This window comes from Lepisma saccharinum, chromosome 11, assembly GCF_977018435.1.
Source record: "Lepisma saccharinum chromosome 11, izLepSacc3.1, whole genome shotgun sequence".
NCBI lineage: Eukaryota > Metazoa > Arthropoda > Insecta > Zygentoma > Lepismatidae > Lepisma > Lepisma saccharinum.
In genome coordinates this window covers 85,749,189-85,768,105 of record NC_139239.1, presented here as the reverse complement: position 1 = coordinate 85,768,105, position 18,917 = coordinate 85,749,189, and the positions used below count along the sequence as shown (strand labels likewise).

At 37.0% G+C, this 18,917-nt stretch overlaps 1 protein-coding gene across 2 annotated transcripts in view; it reads right to left on the bottom strand.

Annotated features, from left to right (window-relative positions):
* The window catches only part of LOC145994954 (extracellular matrix organizing protein FRAS1-like), a 408,454-nt gene that overhangs the window by 4,208 nt on the left and 385,329 nt on the right, over positions 1-18,917 (bottom strand). For both annotated transcript variants that reach the window (XM_083131481.1, XM_083131482.1), the window contains 3 exons: positions 17,059-17,529; positions 10,571-10,807; positions 4,785-4,961 (listed from right to left, as the gene is read on the bottom strand). In XM_083131481.1, coding sequence (XP_082987607.1) covers positions 4,785-4,961; positions 10,571-10,807; positions 17,059-17,529 — 885 coding nt within the window. The remainder of the gene's footprint in view (positions 1-4,784; positions 4,962-10,570; positions 10,808-17,058; positions 17,530-18,917) is intronic.

The window sequence follows — 18,917 nt, the reverse complement described above, 5'->3', positions numbered from 1 at the left end:
GCAAGCGAGTCGTCAGTCCCAAGGTAGGATTTCGGAAAACTGGGTACAATTGTCCAACTCGATTTTGTGCTTTTGCTGTCAGAGTTGAGATGTGTTTATGGAAATTTAGTCTTTGGTCCAAAACCATTCCTAGATATGTGGTAAAAGGTTTGTCCGGTATAGAAGATCCCTGGAGTCGTAGAATCTTTGGTAGTTGTCTATGTCGACGTGTAAATAAAACCGCAGCACTCTTCAGTGAATTATACTTCATGCACCAGTGAGTAGACCAATCTTCCAGCTCTAATAGTTGTTGTCTCATCCTGCATAGTTCTTGTAAAGGGCTATTTGTAAAGATGGTAACATCATCTGCATAGGTAGCTAACATGCATCTATGAGTAACAGGGATATCACTGGTATATAAAGCAAACAGAAGTGGAGATAAAACAGCTCCCTGAGGGACACCAGCATGTATGATCTTAACGGTAGATTGAGCACTTAAAAATTGCACCTGAAATTGTCTCTTTTGTAAATACTGATCCAATAATTGCACTAAATAAACAGGAACTGCCAGTTCCGATAGTTTCACAATTAATCCAGAATGCCAAATTCGATCAAAGGCTCTGTCGGAGTCGAGAAATACCCCTAGAGTATGTTGATTGAGATTAAAGTTTCCTGTAACATACTCCACTACTCGAACCAGTTGCGTAGTAGTACTTTGATGTTGACGAAATCCGAATTGATGATATGGTAGCAAGCCTTTTTCATCCACCACAGCTTGTAATCGTCTGAGTAGTATATGTTGAAAGATTTTGCTAACATGGCTCAGAAGCAGGCCTGTAGCTAGAGGGGGGGCAGGGGGAGCAACTGCCCCCCCTGAGAGCCTACTCTGCCCCCCCCTGTGAAAAATACAGAACACATTCCTACTTGGAATTCTCACTAATCTTTACAATTATATCATGTGTTACTCTAGCAACATTACAAAGACACTTATTGATTTTGTGATTTATTAGGGTGTATGGGATTCCGTATAATGTCGTATCAGGATTAGGGGGGGGGGGAATTCCCATCCAGATTAGACTTCGGTTAAATGATTTCACAATTTTCAGTATCTAGAACAGTTGTGACATTTTGAGTAGTATTGTATTAAAGGTGCCTAATGTGTTTGGATGTTTTTCTTGGATGTGTTGCTATGAACTTTGAATTGGTTAAATTTTTGTTTCCCAAGTCTATCTTTTGGTAATAGTGTGGTAGAGAGAGGGAGTGGATATTTGATTTTTGTTACTTTGCGTTGCTTCTCTGCCACTTCTAGCTAATCTCAACAATGAAGGATGACGTGAAATTGATGAAGACACTCATACAGTGCCGCAACTACAGGGAGCAGGGGGCATTGTCCCCTCCCCCTGACCTTGACAGAAGTCCATTGTAGGGGAAGCAAACATTTAAGTAAAAAACAAGACTAGGAGAATCTAAGAATAGAAGGACAATTGGATACTCATGATGGAATTAATTTTTACGTGTTCCTTGCATTTTTCTACCAGACGGCCAAGGGCACTTGCAAGGGGCACAGTGGGGCAATTGCCCCCCCTCGATTTCAAATTTTATGCAAATAAAAAATACATTTCGTAAAATTTTCTTGCTCGCTTCGCTCGCAATGGCTGCTATTCTTACAGTCCAAGTTCAGAGCCATAGCTATGGGGCAGCAGGAGTCGGCTCTGGAAGCCAAACAATCTATATGAAAAAAAATGTTAAACAGATTGCCATGGTGCCCCGTAAAATTATTGCACCCTATTAAAACAATTTCTTTCTATGAAACTTAATATGAAATATTACTGATGACACTGTAATCCAATAAGTCATTAATCAATCAAGGGATTCCTATTTGTTTGTCAGGTGTCAAAACATGTATTTCAACTATACTACAATTCACACAATATTTTGCAAAATGGTTAACGTAACCAGTAGGCAAATGTTGTCTGTAGTGATATAAGAGTCTTCCCTTTGAAAGAAATAGAGTCCGTGGTGGACTAAGGGACCCATGTTTTAATGTTTTAGCAAGTACAAAAAAAATGTATTAGCTACAAATGTTTACACAATTCATCAAAGTGTGGATAATATGTAACCATCATTATTTAATTAATTCTATTTTCTTGCATAACACAACACAATGGTGTTGTTGGATTCTCGTTAGATTCCTTTGTGTGTAAAAATCTTGCATATTAGAAACTAGAGGGAATCATTATGAAGCATGATTTATAAAGGACTCCCTTAATCAGTTCTACAGAGAGGCACAAAGTTGTTGGTACATATTAATCATCTATTAACATTATTGACCTGTAAATATCAAGTAGATACAGTGCCTATTAGCCTACCTAGCTTATTTATGTTAAACTTCATATTCTTTGGCAATCTGGAAAGGTCATTATCGAAATTTTGCTATTTGATGTTGCTTGAAGTTCGTTTGTTCATTGCAGTTTCAAGATACCATCCCTTTTCTGTTACGTATCTCCTTTTGGGGAGGGGGCAAGTGCCTCCATGTACCCTGTTATATCTGCCAATGCGACACAATATATTAAAAATTTGCCCCCTCTAGGATTGACTTTGTTTCCCCTACAAAGAATTCCTGGCTACGGGCCTGCTCAGAAGACTTATACAACCTTGGTGACAATGAAGTTCGACCAGAACGGAATATGTGATTAAATGCACAGAGGCATAGGCGGTGGAATGGGTGGCCCGCAGAAGTGACGCATGTGTGTAAGAGGAGGCGTGTGAGCAGGCAAGAATTGTGATCCCAGCATGTTGCACCCAAGGTCACGTAAAGAACGAAAACGGGAAACTATAAGCGTGACATTGAACTTCGACCAGGCACCAGACTCATACGGAAAAATTCCAGATAGTGGCGCATTCGACGGAAGCATGACGTCACGGACACGATAAGGGAGTCTGCCGTATATAAGCGCGTGCTGTGCACCGAGGAACCGCAGTACATCATCACCATGGCCAGGGGCAAACCTATTGACAACACCGTGAGGAGAAGGGTGGTGGAGTTGCAACAGGATGGACTCAGTGAACGGGAAATAGGGCGCCAACTGAACTTACCCAAGTCAACCGTCCACTGCATCATCAAACACCACCAAAATACAGGTACTACAGAGCCAGGTAAGGCCCCCGGTCGAAAACGCCTGTTGAGCGCCTGCTACGGATATTTAGGCGCTATATCCAGACCAACAATCGTGTTTCTGTGGCCGAATTACGACTGTGGACTCGAGAACGCTTTCACATTGAAGTGTCAACCAGAACCATTCGCCGTTACCTACAGCGATGCAGTTACCGAGTGTACAAGGCGAAACGTAAACCCTTCCTTTCCATGTTGAACAAAGGCAATCGACTACGGTGGGCACGAATGTACCGGGGATGGACATTTCGGCAGTGGAACAGGGTTTTGTGGACGGACAAATCCATTTTCAATGTTGTGTATGGGAAAATATGGAAAACAGTCATTTGTCGGAAGGAGGAACAGAATGAAGCAAAATGTTATGCACGTCGGGTACAGAAACCTGCATCAGTGATGGTATGGGGATGCATGACGGCATCTGGGGTTGGCCCACTACACGTCTGTGAGGGCATTGTGAATGCACACGCCTATACACGCATACTGGAGCGGCATCTTCCCACAGTGCAAAGGCACCTGTTCCACAGGCGGCGTCTCATCAATGCCAGGCCTCATACAGCATGGCTGACAAGAGAATGGTTGACTCGCCATCACGTGCGAACTCTGCCATGGCCACCATCGAGTCCCGACCTCTCGCCCATTGAGAATGTGTGGCGTGTTCTTAAGCAACGTGTGCAACAGAGGGGACCCACGACAGTGGCTGCTCTTATCGCCTGCCTGCAGGAGGAATGGCACCACATCGATGTGGAATACCTTGAACGACTTATCCGCAGCATGCCCCGACGCATTGCCACAGTTATTCGCCGACGGGGCGGCATCACACCATGGTAAACAGGATCCCCTCTAACAGTGGTCGAACTTCAATGTCACGTGTAGATGGACGAAAATGTTTTATTTTGTGTGGACACCATACATTGCTGCGTTGCAGTGGAAATTTATGTTTTCCTTTGTTCCATGTAGCCTGCTGAATAAAATATGTTCAGCATATGCATGTGTTCTCCTTCTTTCACAACGCACTCCTATATTTGTGACTGGTCGAACTTCATTGTCACTAAGGTTGTAGGTCTATATTTCTGTGGTAGAAGAATGTTCTTTCTTGGTTTTGGCAAGAGGATTATTTTTGTTAGTTTCCAACTTGATGGAACTGTTACCATTCATTCCAACAGTCACAATTCCTCTTTCCATGACTGCTTCTAATTGCGAACTTCCACCCTTTACCCCATCATATATATCACAAAACTGAGTATCATGGTGCCTTACACACTGAGTTGAGTTGAGTTTTTTTAAAGTCCACTTTATGCACAGAGAGGGTAATCGAGACTGGATCTACAGTTTAAAGTGGGATCATGACCACTATTTGCCTCCACCGGTCATCAAACCAGGACTCTATACACTGAAAACTACAGAAAAAAGTTATAAAACACAATTTACATAGAGTCCCTTCTTCATTTCTGCAGTTCAGGGGGTGAAAGCTGTTATAACCATTACTATACAACAATAATTTGCATATTAATTGAAAATAGTCACTATTCCTGATGAAGCCCCTTTCTTTTATTCAGTTGACAAGAAATGTTTACCTATTTAATTGTAAGAGCAATTGATATTATTCAATTTGTAACTTATTCATTATTCATACCTGAAGATACCATCGATAACCAGAATTTATTTTATACAAGGCATCAACCTTCAACAGGAACCCATCCACTCCAGGAAAAACTGACATTTGCTCGAAATCCGGCAATTCCATTGCAAAGTAGGCTTCAAAGGGAATGCTGTTGTATTCTTTGTCCACATTCTGAGGTTGATTCCTATCCTTTAGTGAAAACATGAAAAACTAGCATTAGAATAATGTTACAATAACTGGTATGAATAGAAAACTACAGATGCACACCAGGTAACCAGCTTATAAACTTTACAAAATAAATTACCTTGATAAATTAACCATTTACAAAGTAATATCCTCATAGAAATTTGAACAAATTTACATATTACTGGATGAATATTCATTAGCAACACAATTTTGTAGTGCTATAGAGGAATAATTCCTTGTATATTATTAGACATATAATAATTAAATAAAATTTAAAAGAACTGGAGAGGTTTGGATTGGAACCCTTGAAAAAAAGAAAGCACACATACAAGCATTTTACCAATGCTCTATAACAGGGGTTTCCAACTGGCGGCCCGCAGGCCACATGCAGCCCGCAATGCCTTTTTTTGCAGCCCGCGAAGCCAGTTGGCAAAATACATTAATTTTATGTATTTTTATTAAAATACGTTCTATTTTTACTGAAGGAACAGAAACTGTGTGAAGAAAGACAACATCACAGGTAGAATTGATCTTGCAGTCAATAATGATCATCAGAAGATTTAAAGATTTTGAAGAACTTAAAAGCAGCATCCAGCTATTTAGCAATCCTCTTGGCGTTAACATCAAAGAACAAGAAGCTTCTCTCCAACTTGAATTGTGGGATTTGAAAGGCGATGTGTTCCTTTAAACTAGGCAAGAAAAGATGCCAGAGTTTTTCAAATACATTTCAAAGGAACGCTTTCCAAACGTTCATAGTTTTATGGAAAGACATCGATCTTTGGCAGCACATACACGTGTGAAAGTGTTTTTTCTTCAATGAAGTTCATCAAGAACCACTACAGAAGCTGACTGGCAGATTCTTCACTGCTTCACCTTCTGAGACTTTCAAATACAGAAATTGAAATGGACGTTCCAACTTTAATAAAGGAAGCAGATTGGCCTAAATTTTTACATTGAACACTTAATATGAAGGATTCTTATTTGTATGGTGTGTTTTTCATTTCTTTCAATTCATCCATAAGTATTGGGTTTTTGTGAAATAAATTGTAATTACATAATTTTGATTTGTGATTCTATTGTTTTTATTGCCTCATTTTAGAAATTTAGGTCATGCGAAAGTACTACATTTTCAGTTCAGTACTTTCAATTTTTGTAATTTTTAATCAGCAGCCATTTTTTTCTTTCGTCAGCACTGTTGTTATGAATTTTTGTTCTTTGTTTTTTCAAGTGGTCTGTTTGTCATTTTCGATAATTGCCTATAGCTTAATGTGAGTTAGGTTGTTTTCTTTTTCTTTTTTGTATTGTTGATAAATGGCTTTATTTTCCACCTACTCGTTCTTCCTCACACTGGAGCAAAAATTGTAGCTGCTTTCAAGGAATCACCAAGTCGTGCTCGGGAAATTATTTAATGCAAGTTGTAACGTGAAGAGTGGTTCTCTTGTTAATACGTTCTATGTATTTGTTCCTTGTAACATGTCTGGTAAACAAACCATTTCAAGATTTTTCAAAAACTGTTAGGAAGGGGCCCAGTGTTCACGAATACATTTTGCGGTTTGTTGTTGGGGTCTGGGATAGTGCGGCAGAAGGGTTTTAAATGAAGGCGAATTTTCTGTGCACTTTGCATTTTGTCCTGAAGTAGCAGATGGAAGGTACATATTATGTACTTACTATGCACCATAGGCATGCACAGACACTCTGATTAGGGAAGGGGGGAGGAGTCTTGATGAAAGTTCAGTTGGGTAACAAAACCTCATTTCATCTCACTATTTTATTGTACTGATGAGTATGAAACAGGAGCGTATGTGTGTGACCCACGAAGCGGGATAGTACTTCAAATTCATAGGAAATAATAAACCCCTCCCCCCACCTAGTTCCTCTGAACTTTTATCAGATTGAAAATGCTTCACTTCCTTTAAGAGCAAAATATCGTTGAAAAACGATGATCAGATTTCTCTACACCAAATTTCCAGGAGAGAGCATAATAATATAGGGGCTGTAAGGGGGGTCAAGGATGGCCACACCTTTCCTTTAGAAAACGAATGTCAATGTAAAAATACATATTTCTCACGTGTAATTTGATTTCAGTCACAGTAATTTACATTAATTATTATAATGGGAATGCAGGACAATTATCAGGGTAATATGCCTCGTTCTATAACATAACTGGAAGCAAGTGTCTTGAAACATGTACATGATTGTGCAGGCAACAACTTTCCCATTTTACAATCAAATTTTTGCTGAAGATTGTGAGAAATAGTAATGTTTGAAGATTATACAGTGGTGGCCATGTTGGTCTAGTTGGTAGAGCATCTGGACTACCTTGTAGGAGACCCAGGTTCAATTCCTGGGGTGGGTGATCTAAGGTCGGAATTTTCCGGCTTTGTCTCTGCATAAAGTGGCTATGGGGCTAACCCAGCTTCAAATCAAAGGGTACCTGAAGGCAACCTTGGTTGGTAAAGGCAGCCAGAGCATGGCGGTGATCATATCACCTCCAATATTATTGAGATTGAGAATGTGTGGGCCCTACCCCCACATCCCCTAAACGTACCTTCATGGCACCATGCTATATGCACGGGGTACTTTACCTTTTGCCTTCCATTAGATTGCACAGTACTTTGCAAAGTATTGTTTTTGTCTAAACTATACATAATTATGACTCTGTGTTCAGACTTGACTGTGATTTACTGAGTGCAGTGTTTCCAATTTCACAAAAGTTAATCTGCTTTTAATTTTAACATGCAGAATCGCAAATATTCTCACATTATTTCCATTTTTGTTTCTATTAATATGTTGGATAAATATAGTTTTTCACTTCACATGATTAGCAAGAATGTAAATATTTCACTGTGTTTCTCATCTAGTAAAGAGGCCTGTAGAAAAGATGGCTCCTCTCTGTTGGTGTTCAAGAGATACTGTGCCAACTTGAATGATTCTGTACTTAGAAATATTCCAGGGCAGTCAAATATCTTTTGGAGAAGTATACAAAAAATGAAATTTGATCTTTTTCCTATTTAGTTGTGATTTTTATTGAAGTTGAAATGTTATATCAGTTTTACATTAACAATTTCTCTAATATATAACTGACCTCCTCGATGGAACAGTGGTAACGTCGTTGCCTTGTAATCAAGGGGTCCCGGGTTCGATACCTGGTGGAGGCACATAGTAGTTCGGATCCCACTTTAAACTGTAGGTCCAGTCCTGATTAGCCTTACTGTGCATAAAATGGACTTAAAACACCAAATCAATCAATCAATCTAATATATAACTAAAAATATGTCTACATATCTATGCAAAGTTAAGTTTTTTCTATTACTCTTTGTAATTTAGTTTTCAAATTAATTCAGAACGAAGTTTGAGAAACTTGGAGAACTAAACACCCAGAACCAAATCTACCTTCCTTCTATTAAAAAAACTGGGTCCAAATTGAAAAATTCACTGGTCGTAACATAGTTTTAATGTCAACATTTCTTCTATGATGATACTAACAAAATTTCAAATACTTTAATTACAATACTAACTGATATAGAGGTAAATAAATGTTTTACCTCAATATATACCAGCCATGTGTAACTTATCTGAACTACTCAATGTATTATTTGTTGTTTGGTATTATAACTGTTTTGAATATTTTATTTACAACTAGACTAAATTCCCATAAACATGTTCAGTAGTTTTCTGCATACAAAATATAAAAGATGATGGTATTTTGAAGAAAAATAAAACTGACATAATACTTTCTTTTCTCACTTTGATCACACTATTATGAAACAAAGTTGTAGAGTCTTCCTAATAGGTTTTTTCTTCTGTTCTCCAGCATAACAGTAGTGAGGTCTGAAATAAACACATAGTAACAAAACTATGAAAAGAAATGTTTTTCTCTCAGGTAATAATTAATCCACAATTTTGGATATGATTCAGCACTATATGTAGTTTGATATACTGATTACTTCAATTAACTGAAATGGACATGAAAATATGAATGTGTATGTCACTACTTATAATAAGAAGTAGGGATGGGACGATATGGAATTTTGGCCGATACCGATAAAGTACCGATATAAAATTTACCGATACCGATAACCGATATTCTACCGATCCGATATAAAATTAGAAATGGTCCTGGAAGAACCTGTAAGGTTCATTGACCTCCTTAAAAATGTGTGTTTCAAAGTGACTGCAGTGCAAGAGAAATTGCATATTTAGACATTTACTTTTTAAAAAAGTAGGGCATGGAGATTATCCATAAAAATTACAACAAAAATGGCATAATTTTGCACTAAACTATCAGATATTTATTGATATATCGGATCGGTAAAATAATCGGTAATTTTACCGATACACCGATATGCCTATATCGGCCGATACCGATAGAGTACCGATTAATCGGTCCCATCCCTAATAAGAAGGAATGCTCTCTTTATGATTTTAAATATAATAGTATGAAAATAATAATCAACTCTGTCTACTTCTTCACTTATACCATATACAGAGCATCCCAAAATAGTGTTTACACTCTTTGACCACTATTTGACCACCATTTGCATAATACATTATGTGCAATCTGAGCAGTTTGATAAACAGCAGATACGGTTTCTGCGGGAAGGGAAGCATCTCAATTGCATGTCCCACGACACTCAGTGTCTCTGGTTTTGTGGCATACAAAGCATTCATCACAGTTCCCCACAGGCAGTAATTTAACTGTGTTAAATCAGGAATTTGGATGGATATTCTAATCTTTTCATGTTTCTCGAAAGAATAATTTTTCACATCTGCCATTTTGTGTACACTAACGACTACTGCTTGGTAGGCTATGATGGGACTAATCATAAAAAAGGTCTATATGCTATCACAAATACTCAACATAGACATTGCAGCTTCAAATGTAAAAGATCCAGTCACATTCTGTTATTAAAGTTCAAAGAGTGCAAACATTATTTTGGGACACTCTGTATATACTGTAGGTGTGCTGATAAATTAAGTTCTGGTAGACTGTTGAAAGAAGAAGAGAAATGTTTGTCACAAGTTTATCATGGTCAGAATCCTTCACCGCTATTCTTAAGGCATTTGTCAGAGACAAGCTTTTGTAAACCCTTGGTCATACAAATCACTTCCCTGCACACTGCATTGTTCAGTTTATCAATACCATCTCCTAACCATTCCATTACTCATCACATGTTCCCCATACATTGCACAAGTTTGATAATCAATTTCACTTGGTCAAACTTTCCCAGCATTCAGAAAACAGATTTTGGACCTGACATCATTCTACTTTTTCATTCCTTGAACATGTTTCTCACTCAGACCAAACATACACACCACCTCCACACAATCAAATTGTAATGCATCTGTGACACTCATGCACCACTGGGTAACTGGGCATGCTCAAGTGGCACTTGGAAACCTTTGCTCCCGACAGAGAATTAAGTGACCAAACAAAGGCCTACAAAAAGCCAATGTCCATGTTTGATAAGTTCATGGAAATGACTATTGAGAAGAGGTTCACTTTGTTATGATTCTGATGATAAATATAGACATCCAGTTTTTAACCGCCTACTGGAACTTACTAACCTTGTAATAAATTTTAATTTCACTAATATAATGAAATGTTTTACCAGCAACAAGAACTGATGTTTAAGTCTTGGAGAGTTCTGGATGCATCCATATTGAGGCCCTTCACGATATATTTCACCAGTTGGATCATACGTTGGAACATAGCCATCCCTTCCAGTGCATAAGTATAGCCTTTCTATCTGAAGTTCATAGGCAGAATTTAGATCTTGTGATGGATCCCAAAGAACCCTTCCATATACAATGTCAGCTTGAGTAAATGATCCTTTATAGTCCAACTCCTAAAAAATCGAAAGTAGCTAATAACATAGAAAACATATTTTTTTTCAATAATGAAGTCATTAATGAAAACCACTCTTATCTCACACTTTTACATTATTGGAACCAGAATCCTTTCTATTCAAAACCCCTAACCACAAGTGTGTTCTCAGGATTATGTTGGTACCTTGCTTATTTAGAGCACTAGCATGGAATTCCAGGATCTCAGATTCATTCTGTGGTCAAACCAAGATTGTTTTCATTCATTGATTTTTTATAAACTCTCATCATTTTTATTTAACAAGGAAACACCATGCATGAACATTTTATAAATTAATTAATGTAGTTCCAAGTGCAATTTTTCCAGAATGCTCAAATAGATGGGTAGACAAAACTAAAAATAATTCAGGCACAAGCCTCTTTTTCTCAGGAGCCAGAAAGTCATGAATTCAACTAAGATAAAGCTCCATATTTTTAAATATGACCCTAAAACATTTAATTTAACAATTAATAAAAGATTGTATTAAAAGTTATTAATTTTTGCACCAGAGTAACTTTCCTAGGCTGTACTGGTAACAGCATAAAATAACTATGCATTAAATTCTAATATATGGCTGACTGACCCTGCATATTGCTGCAGCTTTTAAAATTTGTGCAAAAATTTAAAATGGCATGTTTATTATTCTGATTTAATGATACAAATGATACAGAAAACACACCAAGATGAAAAACGTATACTACTGTACGCATTATAAAAAGATTGAAATTTCTAAAAGCAAACTTAAATACTTAAAAAAATTAAAACTGGATCTGAAAATTTAGGTGCCATGATGAATGGGTGCCCTGTATGTTTTAGCCCTGGTTATAAGTATAATGATGATTATGCCACTTGTGAATATTTCATTTCTAGGATTTCTGGAGAAGAAATTATATCCTACATGAATGAGTACCTTTTTACATTGTTTGAACAGTACAAAGTTATTGAGAAGGGTTGGCTTTACATAGGTAAATTTGTGTGGGGAAAAAAGGTCATTACATTTTGAGAAATGAACTTACGAAGATGAACTTGATATGCACTGTGGAGTGCATGGGTGCTTATGAACAGTAAAATGTCCAGATTTATTTAAATTTCTCAGGTGCATGTTTTGAAAATGGGTGTCAATGCTCTCTGTGCATTAGCAGGTATGTATATACACCATGATTCAGAAGTGATGGTGAAAAAAAGAAAGACCTCTAGCGAGAGTACTAAAAACCTTGATGAGTTAAAGTAAAGCATCTCTGAAGCAGTAGAATTGATTTCTGAGTATATGCTGGGATGTGTCTGGGCAGAACTTGAGTACTGTCTTGATGTCTGCCATGTCACCAATGGTGTCCACATCGAGCACTTGCAATGTATTCAGAGACCTGCAACAGAACTTGAATAATCCCATCTGCAAGGAGTCACATACAGGCCTCAAAGCCTGCCAGGTTTTTCTCTTTACTCAGTAGTTGCTGGGGAACTAACAAGTTACGTGAAACCTGATGTAGTTGCTTCAGTCTGACGTGAGCACAACTGTCAATGTTGTCAAGGGAAATTAATTTTCACTACACATGAAGACATTTCAATTTATGTAAGTTGCAGGAACCTCGAGGTTGCATAACTGTTAGATTGTGAAACTTCCCAAATTAATATTGTTCGATAAGAATGTTTCATTGTTATGTCAAACTGATCACCCTGTGTTCAACATCACGTGATATCAGAAATATAATGGTTGAAAAAGTACTACATTGCACCTATATTGAGGATAAAATTCCCTTCAGAAAGAAATTTACAAAAACAAAACAATCAATCTTTGCACCCTAGAAGGGATAATAACACTAAGCAAGTCACGAATAGTATAACTTGTCAAAAAGGGAAGTGGATATCTTGAGCAACTAATTGGGATATTGAATTGGCAAAAACAAGAGAAAACCTGTAGCAACATTTTTAAAAAATGTATTTAAGATGGCACTTTTTGCGTAACTTGCTTTGTACTCCGAGTCAGTAATACAATTGTTTTCTACCATGGAAGAAATCTCTGCAATTACAAATTGATTAAAAATGTGATGAACATTTCAAACTGTTTAAAATCTAAAAGTTGACAAGAGTGACTGCAAGTCTCGTATCTGGAGAAGGTACATAACCGGAATGAGAGTTTGCTCGTAAGCTTGCTAGGCCTGGCAGTTGCCGGTGGGCTTTCAATGCTTGAAGCTTCAAAACCCAAGCACACAGTTCTTACTCACTGACTTGTTAGGCAGGAGGAGGAGGAAAACTCGGCTCATCAACCAGGCGGGCATAGTGAGTAAAACTGGTCTGGTCTGCAGGACTCTGATTGCATTTTCATTTCATATCAATATGGTTGCAGTGTATCATTTCATGTAGAAATATCTGCTAACATACACTAAATATAAATATAACTTATTTTCAATTACAAGACATGAATACAAGTAACACTTTATAATATACAAATTATTTATTGTACAAGTGTAATTTGACATTGGGTTGGCAGAAACTAATTTGGAAAAACAAATGATATAGATTTTGGCACTATCATTATGTTATTTTCTTGTAGTTTACGGTCATTACAAGCATAAGAAAACAGTTTGTCATTGTGATGTTGTAACGAACCCAGATTGTCACAAGTAAAGACGGATCCACCTCTAAGTTTATTAGCTTCTATGATAAATGTATAATCAACTTTTTGTAACTGTTTAATGTTAATATTCGTAGTTCAAGATTTTCCCTTGTAACGAACCCGGATTGTCATACGTAAAGAGTGGGCCCACCTCTAAGTTTATTAGCTTTTATGATAAATGTATAATCAACTTTTGTAACTGTTTAATGTTAATATTGGTAGTTCAAGATTTTCCTTGTAATGAACCCAGATCGTCATAAGTAAAGATGGGATCCACCTCTGAGTTTATTAGCTTCTATGATAAATGTATAATCGACTTTTGTAACTTTTGTAACTGTTTAAGACGACACTGTAAAAATCTGCAGAAAATTAAATATAGTGAATACATCGGCACTATCACAAACAACATCAAATCAAATCCCAAACGTTTTTGGTCACTCATCAACTCTAGGAGGAAAAAATCCCGAATACCTTTCGAAGTAAAGCATGACTCAGCACACGCAGAGGGCCCTGACTGAGCTGATCTCTTTAACTCCTTTTTCTCTAAAAATATAGTGTCAAATACACCGGCTTCTTCTCTTCCTAATCTCACTCCAGTTTGCTGTCACTCTCTGACATCTCTCTCCACGTCTCAGGGAGAAGTTCTAGGCAACGAAGATATTGCCTGAAAATCGCGCAAATGGTCCTGACGAAATCCCTTCTATTTTCCTCAAAAACACTGCTTCTTCTCTCGCTATTCCCTTCTCTATTTTATTAAACAGGTGCTTCAATGAGGCAACATTCCCGGATTCATGGAAAAAGGCTAATGTGGTACCGTTATATAAATCTGGGGACAAGGATGCTGTTGCTTCTTATAGACCCATTTCCCTGTTATCACCACTTTCTATCGCCTGTGAAAAAATAATAAAGGACCGACTTTACAAATTTACTTCTCCATATATAGTGTATATACAGCACAGCACGGCTTCTTACCAGGCAGCTCCTCCTTAACTAACTTGAGCATCGTATTATCTGATGCTATCAACTGTGTATCTGTAAACTCTCAACTGGATGTAATGTATCTTGATTTCTCCAAAGCCTTTGACTCTATAAACCACAACTACTTCCTACATAAATTATCTCATCATTTTTATATTCATGGGAAATTTCTCTCTCTGCTCAAACACTATCTCCAAAACAGACAACAAAAGGTTGTACTTTCCGGAACCTCTTCTTCATATTGAGGTGTATCTTCTGGTGTTCCCCAAGGCAGTGTTCTTGGACCTCTTCTCTTCATCCTCTACCTGGATGATCTTCCAGAATATCTTTCTGACTCTTGCAAAAACCTTCTTTTGTTCGCCGATGATTGCAAAATATACAGTAAAATATCAAATTTAAATGACATGGCACTTTTGCAAAAGAACTAAGATTCCCTAATAAAGTGGTGTGAAATATGGAACCTGAAATTTAATCCTCAGAAATGTACCACCATGACCTTCTCCTTAAAGAAAAATACATTTAATACGCAATATTTCATAGAAAACAATTGCGTTCAAAGGGTTGCCGCACAGAAGGACTTAGGCGTCATATCTGATGAGAAACTATCCTTTTCTGACCACATCTCTGCAGTCACTAAGGGTTTCATGCATATGCTGGGTCTCCTCCATCGTTTTACTGAAATAAACAACATGTCTGCTCTCTGCACTTTTTACAAATCTTTCGTTTCACACTAAACTTGAATACTGTTCTCTGATCTGGTCTCTGGCATGCCCCTCAAAATTAGATAGACTAAATTCTGTTCTAAATTTCTTCCTGGCCATTGTTTGTCACCAAATTCCATCCGCAAAACATTTACAAAAGTCCATCCTTCTGAAAATGCTAAATATCCATACACCTCATGATAGACACATACTTGCAGACAATATTTTCCTCCATAAAATAACAAATGGGAACATAAGAAGTAATCACTTTCTTCAAGAAATTCAATTTCGAGTACCATCCCGTACCACAAGGAGCACTCAGCTTTTCACATATCAGAAACCCAGATTAAGCCTAATACAGCATTCTCTCTTCCACAGACTACCCGGCCAATACAACACTCTACCAAACCAAGTTGATATCTTTGAAAACCAGACACGTTTTAAAAAGCTACTGTGTAACAACATGTAATCCATATTATCTCATATGTATGTATGCACAAACGTGAAGTATGAAGGGAAAAATTATGTATTTTAGTTTGTTATTATTATCTTTGTTACTTCCATTGTTATTTTTGTTATTTCTATTGTTATTATATTATAATGTAAAATGGCCAAAGCTGTATTTGGAATTCTGTAGTAAATAAATAAATAAATAAATAAATAATAAAAGCCATTGGTCCCATTTCATCTGAAATCTTTGGAGAAGCTCTTCTAACACCTGATCCCTGAGAACTATGGAGTCTCAACTAACCATAACAGTTAGCATTATGGGTAAATTTATGCACATTACGAAATGTTGTCATTCTCCGCAATGTGCTCGCCATGTTGGTACTTGGCTACGTCGACGATGGTGGAGTGGAGGCCATCCTAAGCGGAGGATGTTGCAACATTTCAGGAGAACACACACTCACTCCCTTCATCAGACATTTATTTTTTTTATTTTGACTAAAGATAGAGTTATAACAACGGTTAGCAATTTTTTAAACAAAAAGAATCCGTTATATAATGGATGTTGTCAATGTTATATTGTTGTAATATAGCAACCTAACTGTGAAAAGAAGCAGTCTGTTATTTTTATTTCAGATGAAAATTTTTGATCACGTTATTTTTTATTTAAAATTATGAATCCCAAATATCATCTGGTAATTCAAAGTCATCATTGTTTTCACATAGTTTCTTGATGTTTTCTCTTATGTTAAATTTTAAAGATGGTAGCTTACTCTATTTGTGAAAGAGAAAACTCCATACTGGATCTATGTTTCCATTTTCATTATTTAATTTCATAGTTAGGTTGCTATATTACAATAATGTAATATTGACAACATCCATTATATAACAGATTATTTTTGTTTATAAAATTGCTAACCATTGTTATAACTGTATCTTTAGTCAAAATAAAATTAAATGTCTGATGAAGGGAGCGTGTGTTCTCCTGAAATGTCACAACGAAAAACTGTTTTCTTATGCTTGTAATAACTGTAAACTACAAAAAAATAATTCTACAATGCAAGCAATGCGTACATACAAGAAAAACTATCATGATGTTATTACACCAAAGTATTTGCCTAATTGCTCGAGTCATTCTGCTTCCTACATGCAATGAAGCAATCCTTAAATATGAAAAGTCACTTTAATAGACATCTAATCTTTTTTTTAACTCCAGTATTGAGACCTAGATGTAAGGTTTCAAACAGGCAGGTTCGATTCTTGTTATTTAGTTACGAAATTCTTTCACACATGAACCAGGCTCCACATGCATGTTTACACATAAATAAAATCACAAACTCACTTCTACTGTTAGAGTATAATACTGTAAAAGCAAACAAAAAATAGTCACAATTGGGTGCTATTAGTAACATTAATTTTGTTTCCACTTTTATAAACATAACTTGAAACTTCATAAATGACAAAGAAAGCATTTCAATTAGCAAAGTGCAATACCTGCAAATGTTCTCTTCCACTTGGATCTGCTAGGAACAGTTTTGGGTTGTTCGTAAGAAGAAAGTCAGTGTCAAGGGAATACACAACAGGAACTGGTCTACTTGTTTGCTGGAAAGCAATTGGCACTTTGAATGGAGTTGGCGCATGAGCAGTGCAGACTGGAGTTTCTGTATATTCATATGACTGAATTGGCTGAACTGTACAAGGAATAAGCAGGAAAGTGTACTCTCCGGTGTAGTCCTTTAAATTATATAAACTTTTTGCTCTCCATTTTTGTTCTGGACCATCCCACGTACTTTGTGACCACAAAAGTTCCAGAGTAAAATTTATTTTTAAATGAGAAGGTGCTACAACTTGAGATTTATATTTTTGTAAAGTATGGTGCCTCAGAACATAGCACCCTCTGAATTGAGATGTTGTTTTAAAGTTCACAATAAGATGCCCATTATCATCAATGGCAATTCTAGTGATCTGTAAGACAGAAAAAAATATTGGTTCATTTTAGCAGAAATCCTTAACTAATAAATAAAATACATATTATAATTTATATATACACAGGGTGTATCATAATAGAGTAAACAACTTTAAGAATATATTTTGAATAAACTATATGAATGATGTTTGTTGTGAACCAATCAGAAACACTTCAAGTTTCTATGAATGTTTTCCACCATTATGCGACATACATCCCATCAAAATTCTAGTTCTTGACACTTTTTTCCAAGAACTCCTCTTCCACCAAAGCTGTTGTCTCTTTTAGCTGTTCCACATTTCACCAGATTAAGTGGCATGTAGACTTTGTCTTTCACAAAGTCCCAAATGCAGAAGTCTGCTTAAAGATACAACTTGCTTCTTCTGCACCTGTGAAAGTGGCTATTTTTTAACACTACACCAGTGCCAGAATAACCATGTTTACAAAAGTCTTGTGCATGAAAAACAAAAGTTGAAGATTTTCTCATTATTATGCAAGAAACCTCATTGTTGTGTTTCAGATAATTTTTTAAATAATATAGCTGATAACATGTTTACTCTATTGTGATACATGCTGTATATTACATATATGTTTTAGTATATACACGTGTACACATTATATGGTGGATGAAAGAAAGGAGGGCCACGAGCGATCAATACCAAATAAAAGAGGAAATTGTTGCAGCTGCATTTTCAAGTGTAGAAGGAAAGTATGGTGGAGACAATAGTGTAATATGCAGGGTTGCCAGGTCCAGATCAAAGTTTTAGATGGTAGAAGAACAAACAAAATTAAAACCTGGTTCTCTAGCCAGGTTTGTTGAAAACTCTCAGTGGTGTGGGTGTGATGTGGGGGGGAGGGTGCAATGTGGGGAGAAGGGATGGATGGCGATGGTGATGAGGAACTCAGTAGGTGGACTTGTTCAGGCAAGGGGCTGTGGTTGCACTCATGGCTGATATGGCCTATCTTTCAAGTACTGAGGTGTTGGTGGATTAGGGTAAGGGGGTGAATGATCACTAACTGGAAGCAGTTGTTGAAGAGTTTTTTGCAGTAGTTGGTATAGATCCACCAACCCATCTGAAATCCTGGCATGGGAGCAGTGGCACTAGTGTTGATAGTTAAACTTACGAGGAAGCCTGTAGTTCACATATTTTCCAAGGTTTCAGAATACTTGGTGGATCTATATGCACTGCAACAGTGAAGTCCAGGTTTTGAGCGGAGGAGCGGTGGTTGTTGATTCTGAGGTTGAGGGCTTTGGATGTTTCCCCCAGGTAGAAACAGATGTTGCAGGTGAGGATGTAGATTATTTTAGAGGTGTGACAGGTTCCTTTGGGGTAGAGGGTGAATTTGCAAGTGGCAGTGTAGATCTGTGGGAAGTAACGAGGTTTTG